The sequence below is a fragment of the Protopterus annectens genome, chromosome 11.part0 (genome assembly GCF_019279795.1).
Source record: "Protopterus annectens isolate FY-2018-M chromosome 11.part0, PAN1.0, whole genome shotgun sequence".
NCBI lineage: Eukaryota > Metazoa > Chordata > Ceratodontiformes > Protopteridae > Protopterus > Protopterus annectens.
Window position 1 is genome coordinate 1254846437 of NC_056745.1, and position 21230 is coordinate 1254867666.

Consider the following 21230-nt stretch of genomic DNA (forward strand, 5'->3'; position numbering starts at 1 on the left):
CATACTCCCTAGAACAAACACATCAAATACGCATGTACTGAGATTTTGGAATGTTTCTAATGATGTGTCTTGGATGACAGATGGATGCATGTAACAAGAAATTAGAGTGAAAGGGTTTCCTGTAGACAGAACTGATAAGAGTGCCATCAACCTGTTTGTTAACCATGACATCCAGGAAGGATATAGATATTTTGTCATAGTTAACTGTAAAATGGATGCTCCATTTGTTGTCATTGAGATACTCAAGAAATTCCTGTAGGTATTTAATATCCAACTTCCATATCATCCAGCAGTCATCCAAGAAACATCTCCAAATGTCAATCTCTGGCATGAAGATGTTATGGTTGTTGTCATAAATCATAGTATGTTCAAGGTACCCCATGAATACGTCGTCATAAATGGGGGCAAAAGAAGCCCCCATAGACGTGCCCTTCATTTGGAGATAACAAATGCCATTGAAATAAAAAGCATTGCTGGTCAGCACATGTTCAGTTAAACATAATAGGAAGGTATTAAAACCAGGGTTATAGATGGCTAATTCGTTTAACCAAAATTCCAAGGCCATCAAACCAGCCCAGTGAGGGATGCTGGTATACAGAGAAGTTACATCTAAAGTACAGAGTAACCAATCCACCTCCAATTGTGCATCACTAATGATGTTAAAAAATTCAGTGGTGTCCTTAATTCTAGCCCTCACAGCTGTCAAAAGGGTTTAAGATATCATTGGTTAAGATCTTTTTCTAATCAAGAAGCCATTTTGTTTTTCTATTGAGATATGGGCCACGCTGTTCCACTAATAATTTATTGGGACTTTACATATATTGTGGACATCATACTTTATGCAGCTTATGTTTTTTACATTATTGAATGTTTTCTCTTAGTGGATACAATACTTGATGCATTTTCATCATCGGGCAACCCTTATGACTCTTGTTATTGGGATGTAAGGTTTCGCACATATATATTTTTGATATTTTTGGATAATTCAAAGGGTCTAAGTCATTCATATGCTTTTTTCTTATGCAAATTGTTTATTTACATGTCACAACAAACTTTATTAAGCTTTTTATATGCTTTTTATTTTTCTAAGAGAATTATCATTATTGTATCTTTTGATAAAGACTGTTTGAATTATAGAAATATGAAACAGTTTTCTCTTAAAAGCATTATTGTGATTATGAATATATATAATGTTTAAATGTTCAGACAGTTTTATATTTTCTTGCTATTTGGCTACGGCAACAAGCCATCCATATTTATGATAGTGAATGTGTTTTTGTACATTATTTCTGTTCTAATTTGGGTTGGTTTATATATACAGTGGCACTGGATTTTTTGGTCAGCTATTTTGGTGTTTACCCTATAATATTACATTTGATTCCCTTTTTCCACTGGTTCCATTTTTACGAATGTGCAGGTGGTAGTATTCTAATCTATTAGTCCCATCTTTACACATCTTGGTTTATAAGGTGTTTTTGGTGGTGTTTTACATTTTTGAAACCATTTAGATTTGCTTGGGGTACCACAACTAATTTTCTGTTAGATTGACAATTAGGGTTCCTTTTGTGCATTTAGCTTTAACATTCTAACTTAGACTCTTATAAATAATTTGGTACCCTATATTTTGTAAACAGTAAGCTTTTCACTATGGACCTTTTGACTATACTTAGGGGTCTTTCAGCTGGCAAGGAGGATATAGATATTTTTGAAACTAACAGGACCCATATACAAATGGGAAAATCTGGTATCAGGGAAAATGATAGTTGTAAAACCTTTTTTGACAATCTTTTTAAAAATATGAAAGCATTATGGTCATGTGTGTGGCATGTTAAGCTTTTCAAAGCCTATATGGAAAAAGGTATTATACCTAGGGGATTAAGAATTAGGATTAAGCCCATGGTGGGTCAACCGGACCCGATTTTGCCTAGTGCATGGTCCAATATACAACAAAATTTTTCTATGGAATTTGTGAAAATATTACATTCATTTTATGAACGTAGAGTTGAAAGTCTTATTGTTGATGTCAGCAAAATTTGTGAAGAGGCCACTAAGTATGAGGATTTAACTACATACAAGGAACATCTTAAAAAACTTAGTGCTGACTTACTAAATTTTGAAAAAGAACTAAGCAACGTAAACTCAGTAAATACAATAGGGATTGTAGGGACTACAGTGGGGGGGTTGACCCTTTGAACCCAAGAAGAATGTCAAATTTGCTAAGAAAGATGGTTTCACCCCGGGGCAGAAACGGAAAAGAAAATCTATTTTAAAGGCACCAAACAGTGAAACTTCAGGGGATGAAGGGTCAACCCATACAGACACAGAAATTGACACCATCCAAATCTCACCAGCACACAAATGTAGTATTTCTAATCAAAATGCATTGGGGTAGACCCCGGCCCTTTGGGGGGAAGAGAAAACGTGGGGGACGCAAACATAAATCCAAATGCCACTGCAGGTCTAATGATTCAGAGTTTGTTACAGCTTCTGGAACCCAAGTTGACACAAACAATGTCATAAATATCTCATCTGTGGTATTATCTGAGCATGAATATGTTGTACTCAATAAAGGGCTCAATTTTATTCTTAGCTTTTTTGTTTCTGAAAGCAATTTTGTTGATGATTTATTGTCGTTTTGAAGATTATTAAATCTTAAATTGTGTTTTAAGGATTCTACAGACACCAGGGAGTTCAATAAGGGTGGCATTAGGTTTCATCCTTCTAATTTTATGCCACCTATGAACAAATATGTAGAGATTTTTCAGAAATGTGTATTGAAAGAATTACACTTTGATGCTGATTTTCAGGATGCTTTACTACCCAACAACTTAACATTGCAGGAAATGTCCACTTTAAAGAATTTGTACAATAAGAACTTGGTTATTATTCAGGCAGATAAGGGAGGGGCAACAGTGGTTATAGATTGGTCTAAATATGAAGCAGAGGCAAATAGACAACTTCAGGATGGCAGATTTTATATGATCATGCCTATAGATCCCACTGCACGATTCAAGGTTGAAATTGATAACTTTCTGGATACAGCCATTGATGAGGGTAATATTGATGAGAAAATCTGCTATCATCTGAAGGTTAAAGAGCCTAACCCACAATTGATGTACCTACTACCTAAAGTTCATAAGAGTTTCAGGGACCCTCCAGGGCGTCCTGTTGTTTCAGGCAAAGGTTCATTAACTGAACCTCTATCGGTGTACCTTACAAAATATCTTAAACCCCTTTTGACAGCTGTGAGGGCTATAATTAAGGATACCACTGAATTTCGTTACATCATTAGTGATACACAATTGGAGGTGGATTGGTTACTCTGTACTTTAGATGCAACTTCTCTGTATATCAGCATCCCTCACTGAACTGGTTTGATGGCCTTGGAATTTTGGTTAAACGAATTAGCCATCTATAGCCCTGGTTTCAATACCTTCCTATTACGTTTAACTGAACATGTGCTGATCAAGAATGCTTTTTACTTCAATGGCATTTGTTATCTCCAAATGAAAGGCATGGCTATGGGGCATCTTTTGCCCCCATTTATGCCGACTTATTCATGGGATACCTTGAACATACTATGATTTATGATAACAACCATAACATCTTCATGCCAGAGATTGACATTTGGAGACATTTCCTGGATGACTGCTGGATGGTATGGAAGTCAGATATTACATACCTACAGGAATTTCTAGAGTATCTCAATGACAACAAATGGGGCATCCATTTTACAGTTAACTATGACAAAATATCTATATCCTTCTTGGATGTCATGGTTAACAAACAGGCTGATGGTACTCTTATCAGTTCTGTCTATGGGAAACCCTTTCACTCTAATTCCTTGTTACATGCATCCAGCTGTCATCCAAGACACATCATTAGAAACGTTCCAAAATCTCAGTACATGTGTATTCGATACATTTGTTCTAGGGAGGATGATTTGCTTCACTATAATGCTGACCTTACAACCAGATTTATAGAAAGAGGGTATTCCTATACTCATTTATCTTTTATTAAGAATCAGGTTGACCAAATACCGAGACATGAGTTGTTGACGTATAACCAACCAAAGTCTAGTGTTGGCAGAAAGATTAGATTCATAACAACGTTTGGTAGGAATACCCAACGTTTGATTAATCTAGTACAGAGACATTGGGATATTTTACTAGCAGATAAATATCTTGAATAAATCTTGGGTGATAGGTGTGCATTTTCCTTCCGGAGAGGGATTACTCTGGGAGGTCATTTTAGCTTTTATAAATGGATCTTTCTACCCAATACTAAATCCCAACATACTCTGGATGGTACTACCCCAATGGGGTGTTTCCCTTGTGGTCACTGCAGGAATTTAGTAGCAAAAATACACCAAAGGTTTATCAAATCAAAGTGTTAGTTAATTGTAGCAGTAATTGGGTGGTGTATTTGGCCTCTTGCAATTGTTCTGCATTTTATGTTGGACAGACTTCCAGACCTATGAAGATACGCATCTCAGACCACCTTAGTAATATGAGAAATAAGGTTATTACTAATGCTCTATATAGACATTTCCTTATACACAGTACTGCTTGTTTCCATTGTACTATTATTGATAAAGTAAGTGGACATAAATTTATTAAAACTAAATGGCATGAGATACTAACTAGAAAAGAAAAAGGTTGGATTATTAGGCTCGGTGGAATTTTTCCCCCAGGTATAAATGAACATTTGTAAAATACATTTTTTATATTCTATGCATCAACTTTGCATATGTATGTACATATGGTGTTTTTCTTTATGAATTCTTTACATTTCATGCATCTATTTTGCTTTTGTATGTGCATGGTTTTTGATTTATTAAAATTAAATGGCATTAGATACTAACAGAAATAATTAGGCTTGGTGGATTTTTCCTCCAGGCTTAAACTAATACTTGTAAAACATGTTATTCATGTTTTATGTATTAACTTTACATATATATGTACATATGCCATTTTGTATGTATATTATTCACACTATATGCATCAGTTCTGTTATTATATGTACATTGGTTGCGACATGTTTAACTAATATTGGTGGTGGGTATGTATGTTTTAAATTTGATTTATATTGATTTAATTAATTATTTATGATTTATTGTTTCCTATTGGCCTTTTAGTGGTGCTGTAATGATTTAAAAGTGGGTTGTATTTTATTCATTTGTTGTTGACATTGAAAAAGGCTCTTTGGGGCCGAAACCAGTCTGTCTGACATTAAAGATGAATTTTTCCTCATTTGGTGCTGGCCGTTTTTTTGACTGTTTTCTTTTAAACCTCATTCCTCCCCTGTATGTATTGTTCCCACAATTCCCATATTTTCCTAAGTAATTTGCTCATACCCTTTTCTAAAGATTTCAGTTTCAATTTTTTTATATCTGTTACTATATTCACTACCTTTAAAATAGTTGATGTAGATTTTGATTTCCATTTTCTAGTAATTGCTTTGTTGTCAGCCACCATAATTACACACAGCAAGGCCTTACCACCCTTACCATGTCTAGGCAATTCTGATTATGTATCATAGGTGAGAAAAATCATCTCTCTCGTCACACCAGTCCACCCACCCAGCATCTCTGACAGTGCATCCTGCAGAGAATCCTTAAAGTCTGCCAACTCACTGCACTCCCAGAAAATATGTTCCTAAGTACCTCTTTCTTCCCCATCACACCTCCAAAATTTGCTATCTACCTGAAGAAAAATTCTTTGAAGTCTACTTGGGGTATAAAAATATCTATGTAAACATTTCCAGGCAAAAATCCTAAATCTTCTAGATTTTGTTGCATATTTGGGAGACATAGATATATCCTCCCATTGTCTCTTTGGGAAGTGCTTAGCCAGTCTCGCTTCCTAATCCTTTTTAACCTCCTCTGATTGATTCCTGTAGTTATCATGCAATATTTATATGATTTACTAATTATTTATTTTTTAATGGCAGCTTCTGTTCTATATTTTACTAAAAACTCTACCAGTGCTGGTCTTTTGTTTAGGAACCCCTATTTCTTTCTCTTTGCCTATATTCTGATATCAATCCTTGATAGGGAAGGCAATCTCTAACCTGCAGTCCAAATACATTCTTGGCTTCTTCCTATTCTATTACCATTCCTTCTCTAGTTATTTGCTCCCAATACCTTTGTTCATTTGCTAGTTTTCTCCAATAAATTCCAGCCCCCTCTTGCTTGCTTACTGTCTATATCCCTAATTGCAGTCATCCCTATTGGCAGAATCTCCTTTCTCCATTCCCATGTTGGCTTACTTAGAATACTTTCTGCTACTTTATGAATATAATATTCTGTATGATTATTGTTATTCTCCTTAAAGGCCTGCATCCAAAATCCCAGTCCCTTGTTGTTTCTTGAGCTTCCCCCTGTTTCAACATCATCTCTTTCCACTTTGAATTATAGTGTTCTGCTTATGGTACATATAGAAGCCTTAACTGTGTAGGTCTAAAATACCCCTTCAAATTGGGTAATCCCAATCTGCCCATTTCTACTGGAAGAATCATCTTATCCCACTTGACTCTTGCCTTATTCCCCTCCCAGATAACATCCTTCAGCTCTTTATTAATTGCTATCCACAACCTCTCCTCTGGTTGATAAAAATATGCCTGACCTGTGTATAAGACTAAAGGGACTAAAAACATTTTGACTGCTTGTATCTTTCTATCCATATCCATATAACAAAGCTTCCGACTTGATCAGCCTTTTTGTCCAGGACGTCCTTGGATGATATTTATGCAGTTGCAACTTGGACTAACACTCATACTTTTATTGCTCAATTCAAACTGGATCTGGTGTCTAGGATAAGAACAGCCTTTGGCTCAGCAGTGCTCTGCAATATCCTTCCTTAGAGTCCTTCCAGGATTTAGGTGGCTGGGGACTCTGTTCCAACATTTGAGGAATGAATGAAATTGAACAACATCAGATTAAAAAGTTGTGTACGCACCATAACGTTCCATCTGTGTTGTCCATTTTTATTCTTCCTCAACTTCCCACCCACCTACCTCCTCCTTGTTTTTTTTCTACTCCTGGAGAGATTGAAGAGTTTTGGAGGATCCTCTGTTCCTAGTTTGATCTCCAGCTTCCACTCTTTTACTATTTGTCATTTTGAGGAGCATTAACAGCACCCTCCCAAAAATATGACTTTCAGTCTGTATACCTAAACACTTGTAAGAACTTTTGATAAAGTCATTAAAGGCTTTTGATATTTTATTGTCTTTAGAGAGCTTAGGGATTTGCCAAAGTGTCACTTTAACACACAGATCCATAGAGAGACAGGCTTAATATGTACATAACATGATCTGTATTTAATTGACGGCTCATTCCCAGCACATCATTTCTTGAAACGAAGTACTGGATCCCAAAGGGAGAAGAAAAAGTTCCTTCAGAGCTATAATGTCATGTGTGTGTGTGTGTGTGTGTGTGTGTGTGTGTGTGTGTGTGTGTGTGTGTGTGTGTGTATGTGTGTATATACATATGTATATATATATATATATATATATATGTGTGTGTGTGTGTGTGTGTGTGTGTGTGTGTGTGTGTGTGTGTGTGTGTATCTATTCACACATATATGTTGATGTCCTGTGTAATGTTAATGCAAAAGAATCACTCAAAGTGTTTCTTATTGCATTTTAAATGTCCTTATTTCATTTTAATGGCCAGTACTGGGACTGCATATGAAACTATTTTGTTTTTCAGTCTCTTTGTCCTTCTCCTTGAAAGTAGTTTCAGTCCTTATAATATAACACAGTGTAGACATCATAAAAAGGTAATTTTCCCCCCATTTATTTACAGTGACAGTGGCAAGAGTCAGTGGCTTCTAGGTAGTCTATGAAAGAAGAGATTGTGTTTAATTTTAACTGAATTACTCTTACTGTAAGCACGGTGGTGCAGTGGTTAGTGTTGCTGCCGCACAGCAAGAGGTTCTCGGGTTCGATTCTCAGCTGGGGTGCCTTCTGTGTGGAGTCTGCATGTCATCCCTGTGGTCGCGTGGGTTTCCTCTGGGTGCTCAGGTTTTCTCCCAAAGACATACAGTAGTTGGATTGGACACTCTAAATTGGCCCTAGGTGTGTGTGCCTTCTGTGAAAGGTTGGGTGCCGGGCTGGCAACTCGACACTGTAAAACTCCACTGCCAATCATGAGCAGACAGATGATCTGCTGTGGCGACCCCTAAGAGGGAAAAAGCCGAAAGAAAAAGAAGACTCTTACTGTAAGCTGGTAAAAGATTTTCTTGGTTGATTTACATTTTCTTGAACACAAAAAAAGGGTAAAAGCTAGGTTTTATTAAGTGCTCCAAACAGTAATCCTTAAAAAGACAGACACTGACTCCCCGACATTCTTGTAAGGTGTGAAAGTTGTCACCTCTGTTTATTCACACGTGACTAAAATGTGTTGCTCAGCTAGTAAGGCAAATGACAATTGACTGCAAGGTTTATGCTGTGCTTAATTTTGTAGTTAAATGTATAAAAGCAACATTTCACTGGTCTGCTTGTTTATCTAGTGTTACAGTACATCTCATCCCTGTTCTTCATATGGATTTCTCCAGCAATTAACTGTTTGAAAAAAATGACTGTATAGCATTTTACTGACCTCAGCATTGCATAATCTCAGGCTATAAATTTGTGAGCCATGAGCAGTTACCAGTAGTAAAAACTAATTTCTGTTGTCTAGACTAAATCATGCAGACTGAGGCAAATTCCTTTCGGAAATGAAATAAGATTTGTATACAACAAAAATGGTTAGCCATGGAAAGGTACTGGTGGGTTTATCAACAATAAATGACATCTAGGTGATATTATAGGGAGAAAAGGTCACTCTAGAATAAGATTAACTGCACTGGAAGGGAGGATGACATTATTTAACTAAAGACAAGGTACCGGCCTTGCTTTCATTGGCATCATAACTAGGCTACATATTGCAAAGTTAGGAAAGTAGCTGTTTCCAGGCAGATTTTTTTTTAAGTGAAAGTTGGTAATCTTCTACTGAAACTGCTTTTGTAAGTCAATTCATGGAACAGGCTTCCTTGGTGTGACTTCAGCTTGCTATTATTCAGATGCTCCTAGTTTCATTTGAAATATTTGGCTGTAAGATAAAACCAGCCCTAAATTGTCTTAATGCAGTCTTGACATGCCTTTTTATTGCTGACAGTAACCATTTCTGATTCAGATACAGCCCTACCACAGTGCTCCACCATGAAGAGGTGAAGCACTACAGTGGGCTGTATCTGTGGCATACTGTAAATGCTAATGGAGCATTCCAGAGGAGTAGCACATGCTAATTAGCCATGTGCTCCCTCCCCCCAAAAATGCCTGAGGTAAGTTAGCTCTTCCAGCCAAATTAATGAATTCTGGCAACAGTTCACATTGACCCATTACTTTGATCATATTAGAGGCAAGTGTCAGGAAGTTTAGCAAACAGGTAGAGGTGGTGGTATGTGCATGTGTGTATATTTGTGGCTGTATGTGTGAGCGTATGCAGAGGGAAGACTCAGATGTGTGTGTGTGTGTGTGTGTGTGTGTGTGTGTGTGTGTGTGTGTGTGTGTGTGTGTGTGTGTGTGTGTGTGTGTGTGTGTATGTGTCTGTGTGAGAGAGAGGGGTGTCATAACTCCAAACTCTCCTAGACTAACGTGCAAATCCTGCAGTACAGGTGGGATGCTAGAAACCAGGGATAATCTTTAAATATCCCTTTAAAGTCATGCACATTTGCACAGAACAACTTTAATGAGCAATTCTATAGTTCAACAATTAGGTTGTAAGTTATACTTCTTCACCAGGTAAGAAGTTATTTCACTGGGTGGCACTATGTCTTTCCTCTCAAATCTGGGGAACCAGAAACTCTCTGCCATCAGGTCTTGCAGCATGTACACTACTTGCTATTCATGTAGCTCTGTCACACAATGATGACAAATATAGATCCTTCCGACATATGAAATCTAATAGGATGGTATCTAACCCAGTCTTCAGTGCTTCTACAATAGAAAAGTAAACCGATTTACAGAATAGTATTATACCAAGATCTGACTAATTTATCCTTTTTTATGTGTTTTAACAGGCAGCCTTGGCATTATGGATGGGGCTTCAATCTTCCTCGAGGACAAGCACTATTAGAAAAATGGAACCTTATTCCTGAAGGAACAGACATTCTTGTAACACACGGACCACCACTGGGTAAGTAAAATTTATCTAACCATTTGTTCTGCTATATTTATCTCTGAAAGATATTTTAAAAAATTCTTTTGTGTGTATATATGAGTTATTCTTAAAACTGCAGTGACCATAACTGCATTTCTCAGAGCCATCACAATATGTGATTCTGCTTCATATATGTGAAGTCCATGGTTGCGGAATCCTGGAGTATTTCCCTTTTATGAGCCACTGCAAATTTGAGTTAGTATATATAAGTCTCAGGGGTATGTGGCAATGTGGGAGTGCAGGAGGGCATAATAAACACCCTGCAAAAAACACTTTAACAGATTTAGAGTGGGTTTTAACATTCACACTTATTAGTGTGAAGCATACTTTTTCTGCAGTTGCATGACTCAGAATTACATGTTTTGCACTTTCAGTAGGGAGTCATATTTATATCTATAAATGTACGAAGGAGAAACACAGTAAGCAGGATAATTAATGATGACACAAAAACTTGTACAGTAGTAAAGTGCATACAGTGCAGTAGGTGGCTAGAGCAGTCATCGGAGTTAAGGTGCATGAGTGATAATATAGAGTTATCTGTGCTGTTGAAATATGTGCAGTGATGATTCTGGAACATCTATGTAGTGGTAAGGTGTGTAGTGACAATACTGATTCTGGGTCATCTACGTAGTGGTAAATAATGTTTTTTACATATATATATATATATATATATATATATATATATATATATATATATATATATATATATATATATACACACTGGTATGTGTGTGCAGTGGTAAAGTGTGTACCATGATATCAGTGGATCATCAGTGCAGCGATAAGGTCTGTGCAGTGATGACAATGGATCATCTATACAGGGGTAAAAAAGTGTGCATTGATGATACAGGGGTCACCTAGGCAGGGATAAGGTGTGTGCAGTGCTGTTGGTTGTCAGGCTACTTGTGCAGGGCTGGCTGAGATGCATACAGTGCTGATATTGGGCCTTTATGCAGTGATAAGATGCATGTAAATACATTATAATACTGAATCATCTCTGCATGGGTATGCTGTCTGGGTTCTACCTCACTTCAACGACACGCCGGAACATCGACACGGAAATCGCGAGCCCCAGAAGATCGACAGCGCAGAAGACCGACGCAACGGGACCTAGAAGATCGACAAGCAGAAGACTGACCCGACGGATGAAAGCACCGACACCGAGGATGCCGAAATGGGAAAAGGCTGTGTAAGTATGCGGTAGTGACGGACGTTAGGGTGCGAGTAAGGTAAGTGTGGATAGGGGTGGGTTAAGTGAGTTAGGGTTAGGGAGCGGGTCAGGTAAGTGTGCGGTAGTGATTGTGTTTGGGTTAGGGGCGGGATAAGTGAGTTAGGGTTAGGGAGCGGGTCAGGTAAGTGTGCGGTAGTGATTGTGTTTGGGTTAGGGGCGGGATAAGTGAGTTAGGGTTAGGGAGCGGGTCAGGTAAGTGTGCGGTAGTGACGGACCTTAGGGTTAGGGTTTGGGTCAGGGATGTAGGTAGTTGTGTATGTGTGATTTAGTGTGGGTTTGTAGGGATTTTGGTGTGCTTGTGTTGTGTATGTGGTTTTTGGACGGGGAATGTGTTTTGTTTGTTGATTGTGGTGTGTGAAGTGTATGAGGTTTCGTGTTTGTGTACCGTCGGTTATTTCGTTGTCGGGCATGTGGAATTTCGTGTTTTTGTACTGTCGGTTATGTGGTTTCGGAGATTGCGTTGTCGGTGTTTTGGTGTTGGGTTAGTTGTGCAGGGGCAAGATGTAACCAGTGCCATGTTAGAAAAGTCATGCAGTAAAAAGGTGCATGTACTGTGGATGTTGTCTCATCAGTGCAGTGAAAAGATATGTGCAGTGCCAATGATGTCTCATCTATGCAGGGGTATGGCATGCATGATGTCGATGTCACATCATTTATGCAGGGGCAAGATGCATATCATGTGCTCATATCAGGCCATTTTTGCAGGGGTGTGTGAGTGAGGTATTTTGTGCAGGGAGTGAGATGTGAGCAGTGCTGATGTTGAATGTTTTGTGCAAGAGTGAACTCTGAACATTGTTGGTAATGAGACTTTTGTAGAGAGAAGCGATTTTTTGATGTTGAGTATTTTGTGCAGGTGTGAAGTGTGAGCAATAGAGATGTTAAGCATTTTGTCCAGGAATAAGGCATGAACAATGCTGCTGTTGTGTATTTTGTGCAGGGATGAGATATGAACTGTGTTAATGTTGAGTCATTTATGCAGGAGAAAGGTGTGAGGAGAATGTTGAGTCAGATGGTCAGGAGTGAGATGTGAACAGTGCTGTTGAGTATTTTGTGCAGCGGTTAGGGATAAATACTTCTGTTAGTCAGGATTTTATGCAGGGATGAAGGGCAAGCAGAGCTGATGCTGAGTATTTTTTGCAAGAGTGAGGTATGAATAGCGTTGTTGTTTCATCGGGTCTATATAAAAAAAACATCAGAAATTCAGTTCAGCAAAAGGCATTTTCGGTGCTCTTACGTCAAACATGCAATTCGTTGAACTGTTCGTACTGAGATCGTTGTACAGTGAAGATCAGACAATTTGCCCTTTCTTCACTGTAGTGCGATCTCTGAGTTGGTATATATAATTAGCAGGGGGTGTGGGGGAGCGGAATTCGATGAATGACATTTCCGATGAAATGTCGTTCGTCAATGAGGTCCCTCAATGATTTAATATAGGCCTGTTTCATCATCAGTCTGTCAACCATATGTTCCATGCCAGTTTTGATTGACTTGGGCAGATAAGTATCCTCATTGAGGAAGCTTCCTCTTACTACCTATTTTTGACAAAAATATTTATTTTTCATTTCAACTAGGAAGGGAAATGTGATTGTGGGAGGTCAATTCCTTATAAGGACAGTCTCACTAAATGCTTATTTTGTCTAAGATCCAGGTGCAACTATAAGTAGTGTTCTATTTGTTAGTCCTTTGTGCCTAAGACACTTAGGAGCCATTTGTCTTCTCTAAAAATGTAACTTGAAAACCAAATGTTAAAAGAGCTTGCACTGGGTAGAATGGTTTCCAGAGCTTCCCAATCAGACAACCCTCTCCAACTGAAATAGAAGCTAAAGAAACTGAAGCTTAAAGCTGCTGCTGTCCAGTTAGATCCAGACATCTCAGTTAAGGCTCTTGACGAGTGCTCAGACCATACTGGTTTCTTAGTTGCTCCCGCTGTTGTGACCCCATTGAAGGCCAACAAGGTGCAACCAATTAGCACATCCAGCCCTACTCATCAGATGACTGTCTTGGCCATGAAGGGGGAAACCATAGTTGATTATCTTTGAGGGACCTGAAGGAATTTCTCAGAATCTAGTCAAAGATATTCATGGTACCCTTATAAAGGTACATCAGTGATCAGATTCTCCATGCCTTCTGCAAGCTGATGTTCTTGCAAAAGGAAGCAGAAGACCAAGCATACTTCTCCCTGTGCTCCTGTTATCAGAGACCCTCACAAGGAAAGGCATGATTTTCCCAGGGGCTCTTTAAAGCTATTATGTCCCTTAAACCCCCTCAGTTCTTTCCTTCTGCTCCTTCCCATTATTCTTCTCAAAAGAGACATAGAAACATTTTACATTCATAGGTTCATAGGTGTGTACTAGGCTAATGGCCCTGGAGCCTTTACAAGCCTAGCCCAATGGATTACCCTGGCATCGTGCCACCCAACCTTAGTTCCCAGTGCCTCTGTCGAGTAGAGCCACTGGAGTGATCCCGGCATGAATTTTCTATTTCCCATCCACTAATCAAGATTTCTCTTGAAGAGGGCCAGTGAGGTGCTCTGCTTGACATGTACGAGAAGTCTATTCCATAGCATGGACAGTCTCTGGGTTATGAACCTGTCCCTCCAGCATGTTCTGTTGATTGTGGTAATGAGGGTGAGATCTCTGGAGTGTGTGATGCAGAACGATTGGGATTTCTTTAGCTGTAGCATTTCTAACAGAGCTGGGTCAGACATGGCTTTGTAAGTCAAGCAGAGATCGCCTCTAAGTAGGCGATATGAGACAGAGAATAGTTGGAGTTTTTTTGAGTCTGTCCGTATAGGACAAGTGTTTAAGGCCTAGGATCCTCTTTGTGAGGCAATTTTGCAGCCTCTACAATTGTTGCAGGTATCTAGTGAGGTACATGCCAAATAGGGCATTGTACTCGATGATTGGCCTAATGAGAGAAGAGTAGAGGGAGACAATGACCTCTTTCTTCCTTACTGGATGCAAAACACTTTGTAATGAGATGTGCCACATAGAAGGACTTTCTGACCACAGTGGCAATGGGGTGGTCAAAAGAGAGGTTGCTGTCAACCTGTGTTCCCAGATCTCTTATAACGTCTTCTGTGTTCAGAAAAAATGCTGAGGTTAGGCTCCAGTGTCCAAATCAAAGTAAAAAGCAGTCTTCAGTCTTCAATAAAGGTAAGAAAGCAGACTTGAATCCAAGAATAAAAGTATAAGAAGTCTTCTTTATTGTCACACAAGCGCTTTCACATATTGCTTCCTCAGGTGTATACTAACAAAGGTAAACCACACCTATATATACTTAACTAAAATAATCATGTGACTCAATAACCCATTTACCATTAAAGCTGTATTCTCTCTTATAGATCAGAAAGCATTGCTTAAAGCTAAGTGTGTATGACACAACAAAGGTGTGACTATTTAATAAAATACAATAAATCTAAAATACATAATATATATCTAGAAAAACATTCTATCTTCATATTCATAATGTAGAGCTTCTAAAAATATATAGAACTTCTAAAAAATACATCAATTTTAATGCATCGTTTTAATAAAATTCTTAAAAACATATAAATATAGATATTTCATAGCAAACATTGCATAAAAATATATTAATATATTAATATATTAAAAACATAAACCCATAGCCATCTATTTACCTACGTAGCCCCCTTTTTCTTAAGATAGGCTTAATGGGCATGCTGTCATTCAGCCCGTGACCAAAGTTGGCTCTCAGCATAGCTATCCATCTTGCTTCAACTTCTTCGGTTCTATCTCTAATGTCACTATTTCTCATATTCTCATAAGTTCTTGCAACAATCATAAACCTAAATGTATGTTTTTGGCCTACCTTCAAAACGTGCTTAGACAACGCGTTGTTCTCTGAGCCCTTCCCTATGTGGTATACATGTTCTCTAACCCTTTCTCTGAGGCTGCGGTCTGTTTTGCCTACATAAAAACAGTTGCACTGGCCACAGATAGCAAGATAAACCACATGGGTGGTCAAACATGAACCACCAACCCTAAGCTCATAAAGTGCATTTGTATCTGGATGTACAAAGTGAGGATGCAAGCTTTACAGTGGAATGTGAGACACCACTAACTGCATACTTACCATATGTTCATATATCTTTGTTTGGTATCAGACCTCTGTCACTTGGCTGTAGTGTGGTAGAAAACATTTACCAATCTGAAGGTGGTATTTCATTTCCTGCAGCCAAACCCATCACAGGTCATGAAGATGGACATTATAATGGAAGGTAGAGAACTTATCCAAGATTCTCACTAGCTCTAGGAAGAAGTTTTGCTGTGGAAGGGGCTGCACATTCACCAGCTGAAATTTTGAGAAAGTTCTTCTTACCACAAAGGCTATGAAGTAGAACCTAAAATTAGAGCCTCTGTTGATTAGTTATGATACCCAATCCATTGTGTAGTACCTGAGCAAAATAAGGAGCTATAGGATCATACAGGTCTGGCAATGAATCATAGACAGTGGCATCACAAAACCATTTGCATCCTGCTTGAGGAGAACATGTGCTCAGACTCCAAAATCCATTCCTCTCTTGAAACTTTTAATTTGGGATTTTTGTTTGGTCTGAGTCTTTAGGAGTGGTACACTCCACACAGAAGAATACATTGATCACTCACATCTCTTTAGTGCAGCAGAGTAATGGAGATGTAGTGATGGATGCCTTCCTCCTTCTCATGATTAAGAAATTCTTCTATGCTTTTCAACATCTCTCTCTCTCTCTCTCTCTCTCTCTCTCTCTCTCGCTCTCTCTCAACTTCTATATGTAATCACAAAATACAGAGATGAAAGACTAGCAAGTATCCTTGTCTTCAAGAAAGGTGTATTTCAAATACTTAGATATAAGCTGGCACTGTCCGTACACTGTAAGCAAAAGGACTGGCAGCAGCAAGCACCTTCATTTCAGTAGAAGTGAATCTTTCAGTAGTCCATGTGCCTCCCCCTGCCCATAATACCCTTATCATAGAATCGTTCTTTACTTCATATTGCTGCCATCAAGTGCTTCACTGTGATCCAGAGTTAGCTTGTGAAGATGATGAGATCTGATGTTGTCATTTTCAGTCATTCCTTAATGAATGGATCTCATATCCGCTCCTCAGATCTGACTCAAATGCATTTTTCTAGATTCTAGGATCTGACTCTCGAGCTCCTCCCTTTACCTATAATGCCCCTTATCACTGCATTACCTTAGATCTTGTTTGGCGCTCTAACGATTCGGTCAGGATTGCATTCTCTTGAGCTCAACAGTTTTGTTTTTTGGATAGTGAGTAAAAACTTTAGAGTTCAACTTTCTTTTCTTGTAAAAGACTTTTTATAGCATCCTCTCTTTACCAGCTAAGCTAGTTTATTTTTTTATGTCTTTCTTTACCATCTTTTGGTATTCTTTATTACCATCGTTGGTAATTTATTTTTCTTTCCTTTACCTTCTCTGTAAGTTATTATTATTATTACCATTGTTGGTATAACTTTCTTTTACTCTCCAGTTTTTATATAAATAAAAAAATCTATCTTTGAATTCTTTCACTGGGCAAACTTTTGCCGTTAGGCTAAAAAGCCTAGTGGATTTAAAAAGTGCACTTCCTGTGGGCAGAAGATACCCAACTCTGATGCCCACAGGGAGTGCATCTTTATTTACGCCCTTCTCACCTTGATACTTTGTGCACTATTTGTGCTAGTTTCAATGCCAAATCTATCAGTGATTGATGCAGCAAGTTAGTGCTCAAGAGCCTTATCCCTGCTTCTGCACCTTCTTCTCTTGTGTCTTCTTCAGGGGCTCAAACTCCCTCTCAGAAATCAAAATCTACAGAGCCCAGAGAGCATAGAAAGTGCAGCCTGTCAGGTCTCCCAAATCCACTCTAATATCGAAGCCTCCAGCTAAGATTTCCAAACACTCGGATCTGAAACCCTCAGATCTGTCACCTTCTACTTCAAAGTCTTCTCGGCTCTGAAGCCCCCTCTTCTCTTCAGAGCCAGTGTCCCCTAGACTGAGATCTCCTTTTCTACAAGTGACTCCAAGAAAGTCTTCTCAATCTTCTTCCACTTCCTTGTCAATCAGGTCCTCCTGCAGTCTTTCTAAAGTAGAGGTGGATAGGATGATGAGAAAATTTCATAGAACACAGATCCAGCTGGGGGTCTTACAGTCTGTCTCCCATCAAATCCCTGAGCCTTAAACTTCCCTCATATGCCATCATTACTCCTTCTCCAGTCCAGCCTTCAGTTTTGGAGCCCTCAGATCTGAGATCTCCAAGAGTCAAACCACTGGATCCAAAGATGCTTTTATCATTGATTCCGACTACTTCCCTGTTCTGTTCGACTTGAGCAGGACTTGTCTCAGAGGTGAAGTGTTGGAGTTGGATTTGAGGGAAAGACCTTGACTATGAAGCTTTTGGAGTCTCTGCACTGGACAGCTAAGCTCCAACTTCTCCCTTGGAGTGGAGGGTTGGGGTAGGTCCTGCTTTGTCTGATCTGCAAAGCAAAAAAGTAACTGGAACCATGAACAGGGATAAAAAGTAGTTAATTCAAAAAAGACAAAGTCCACAACTTACTTGAGTGTCTTCTGCACTTGCAACTTTTTAAGTACATTGCAGATTTTAAACTTGTGGAATGAGCAGTAACTTTTTAAGTACATTGTGGATTTTAAACTTGTGGAATAAGTACTTCTAACTACATTATGAATTTTAAACTCTTGGAATAAACAACTATTACTTTAAAAAAAAAGAAACTGTTCAAGTAAGTTGTGGACTTTGAATTTTTTGACTTAACTACTGTTTTTCCCCGCTTATGGTTCCAGTTACTTTTTCGTTTTGCTAGTCTTCCCTTATTAGTAACAGACTTGTCACTGCACTAATAGTGTTGTTTTACCTTTGATTTGTCTGATCCAAGAGTTTCGGCTCCGATCAGATTGGTCTCAGCTTCTCCTGGTCGCTCTGCCTTCAAGGTGGTGGAGAGGGTATTCTCTCACTTGAGACTGGTCTTGACTATTTCCTTTTCAGATCCAATTCCTGTTCCCTCTTCAGATCCTTTTTCTGAGTCTCTTCATCCTATGCCACAGAGACAGCCAGCCCATAAAAGCTTCCGGGCAGTTCCAGTTAGGGATCTTCTTCTGATACCTCTCCAGAGCACCCCATTGATGAGGTCCCCTGAAAGAGGTTGTGCAAAAGGAAGCACTTATATTCCCCCTCAAGAATCTTTGACAGAAGACACTGATTTTGATAAAGGAGAAGGGCCCCCGATCTCCATCAGAATATGTCTCTTTTGGAGACATTCTAGAAATCCTATGCCAAAAAAGATGGTTGGTCTTCCAAAACCCCTTCCCAAGAGGAGTCAGTGTTCCTGAAAGCCTTTGGGTCTGGCCCGTCTGCTTCTTGGGTTACCCCCCCCCCCCCAGCAGATGAGCTTATAGATCTTGTCTTCTGCCAGGTATGGAAGGAAATGGACACCATAGAACTAATTCACAGGCATATGGATAAGATTCTTGGAGCACCTAAAGACAGACAGTATTGGAGTAAGGGAATCCCCATAGATGCCATGGTTGTTACGGCAGCCACCAAAAAGGAGCTGGCCAAACACAACTCCTCTGTCCATCCCCCTAATAGAGAATCTAGGGCTTTGGACAGGTACAGGAAGCAAGTTTATGCCACAGTGACCTTTGCTTTTCAGTCGCTAAACTACCTGGCACATTTCACTAGATTACAGAGGGACTTAATTTAGGAACTCTCTTACTTTGCCCCTGGGTGAATGTTGGCAGAGGAGGAGAAGACTTATTCTTCATGACTGGCCACCTTGCAATCTATATCAAATGCATACATGAGGTTAATCTCTCATGCAGCTGATGTTCCTCATGGGACGCAGGTTCAGGCATAGCCATTAGGAGACATGCCTGGATGCGATTGTGTGACATTGCAGAGCCTTTAAAAGTGTAATTCATCAATGCTTCCTTTGATGGATCTTCTCTGTTTAGGCCCACCATCAAAAAGACACTTTCCCAAAAGTGAGCAAGATGGAAAGACCTTGTCTGCCATGGGAATTCATTTTTCTACCCAGCAGAGACCTTTTTCTAGAAATCAACGTGGTGGTAAGATGTAATTCTAGAAATCTCAAGGACCTTTTAAGGAATCATGCAGAGATTTTTCTCACAAAGGCAGAGAGGGAAATAATAACAATGGAAGATGCCACCCACATGGCAGAGGGGATCTGCAAAACCAAGGGTTCCAAGATTCCTTCTCAGAAAGACCTTTTCAGCACTCCTGAAGGATTGCCTGACTGCTCTTCTCTGGAGACAGTCGGGAGGTGCTTTTCTTTGCACCCAAAAGCCTGGACAGCCATTACAAAAGATACATGGGTGCAAAGAATCATATCCAGAGGATATTTCATTCCCTTTCTGAAAGCTCCCTCAATGAAAAGAAGACATTTCCCCAATGTTCTACCCATTCAGCTAGATAAAAGAGTCATCCAAGAGGTCCCACTAGACAAAAGAGGATCCAGATTTTATTCAAGGTTCTTTTTAGTGCCAAAGAATACAGGAAACCTGGAACCTATCCTGGATCTCAGTTATCTGAACCATTTTGTAAAAAACTCCAAGTTCTAGATGGTCATGGTTCAATCCATTCTGCCTCTGTTACAGAAGGATGACTGGATGTCCTCTGTAGATGTTCAAGATGCATACTATCACATAAAAATGAACAGATGCTCTCAAAGATACCTACCATCCAGTGGAGAGTCAGCCATTATCAGTTCAGAGCCCTGACCTTCAGTCTCACCACAGACCTCAGGGTATACACTAAATGCATGGCAGTGGTAACAGCCCATCTAATACTACACGGATTCAGGATGTTTCCTTATTTAGATGACTGGTTCCTCACTGTATCGACCAGACATCTCCTAGAAAAAAAAAATCAAAGATTACTTACTCCATTTATCCCAATCTCTAGGAATCACCATTAATCTTTCAAGGTCCCACCTTCAACCAGTTCAAGTCTTGTAGTCTATAGGTGCTCATCTAGATACAGTCAATCATCTCACTCTCTTACCACAAAACAGAATTCTTGCTTTGAGATTGCTTGTCAGGTAGGTTCTTTCTCACCCCTCTCTCCTAACAAAACTGATTCTCAAAGCCCTAGGATTAATGGCTGCTGTAATTACTTCAATACCTACTGCTTGTCTTCATATGTAAATCTTCCAGTGGGCACCGGCAGTACAATGGTCCTTTGTTCAACAGCCCTTGCAACATCCTATAAAACTATCTCAGGTTTGCAAGGACTCCCTACAGTGGTGGATTCAATCAAACAAGATTTTTCAAGGATGTCCCTTTATCTCCCCCCCAAAAAAAACACATTGACCATGAACACTTCCCATTTTGGGTGGGGGGGCATTTCTTGGGATGGACTGTTCAAGGCATGTGGTCCCCAGAAGAGACCAAATTGCATATAAATGTCTTGGAGATGAGAACAGTCATTTTAGCACTGCAAGCCTTTTAGAACTCTCTTCCTCTATGGGTAATTGCTATCCAAATGGACAATATGTCAGTAATTTGAACATCAACAAACAAAGGGGAACCAGATCTTACCCCCTTTGCGAAGAAGAAAAGAGAGTTTGATAGTGGACAATCTCCTCCAGCCACTTTCTTGCAGCTATGCACATACCGGGGAAATCCACTGTTCTAGCAGACAAGCTCAGCAGAACTATCCTGATGCCTCACAAGTGGTCTGTCAGTCAGTTAGTGGCAAACATGATCTTCCATGAATGGAGTCAGCCTTGCTGTGATCTATTCACCTCTCCCCTCAACAG

The 21230-nt window shown here is 39.3% G+C and overlaps 1 protein-coding gene across 2 annotated transcripts in view; it reads left to right on the top strand.

Moving 5' to 3' along the window:
- The window catches only part of MPPED1 (metallophosphoesterase domain containing 1), a 1214292-nt gene that overhangs the window by 1106950 nt on the left and 86112 nt on the right, over positions 1–21230 (top strand). For both annotated transcript variants that reach the window (XM_044088614.1, XM_044088613.1), the window contains one exon: positions 10065–10180. In XM_044088614.1, coding sequence (XP_043944549.1) covers positions 10065–10180 — 116 coding nt within the window. The remainder of the gene's footprint in view (positions 1–10064; positions 10181–21230) is intronic.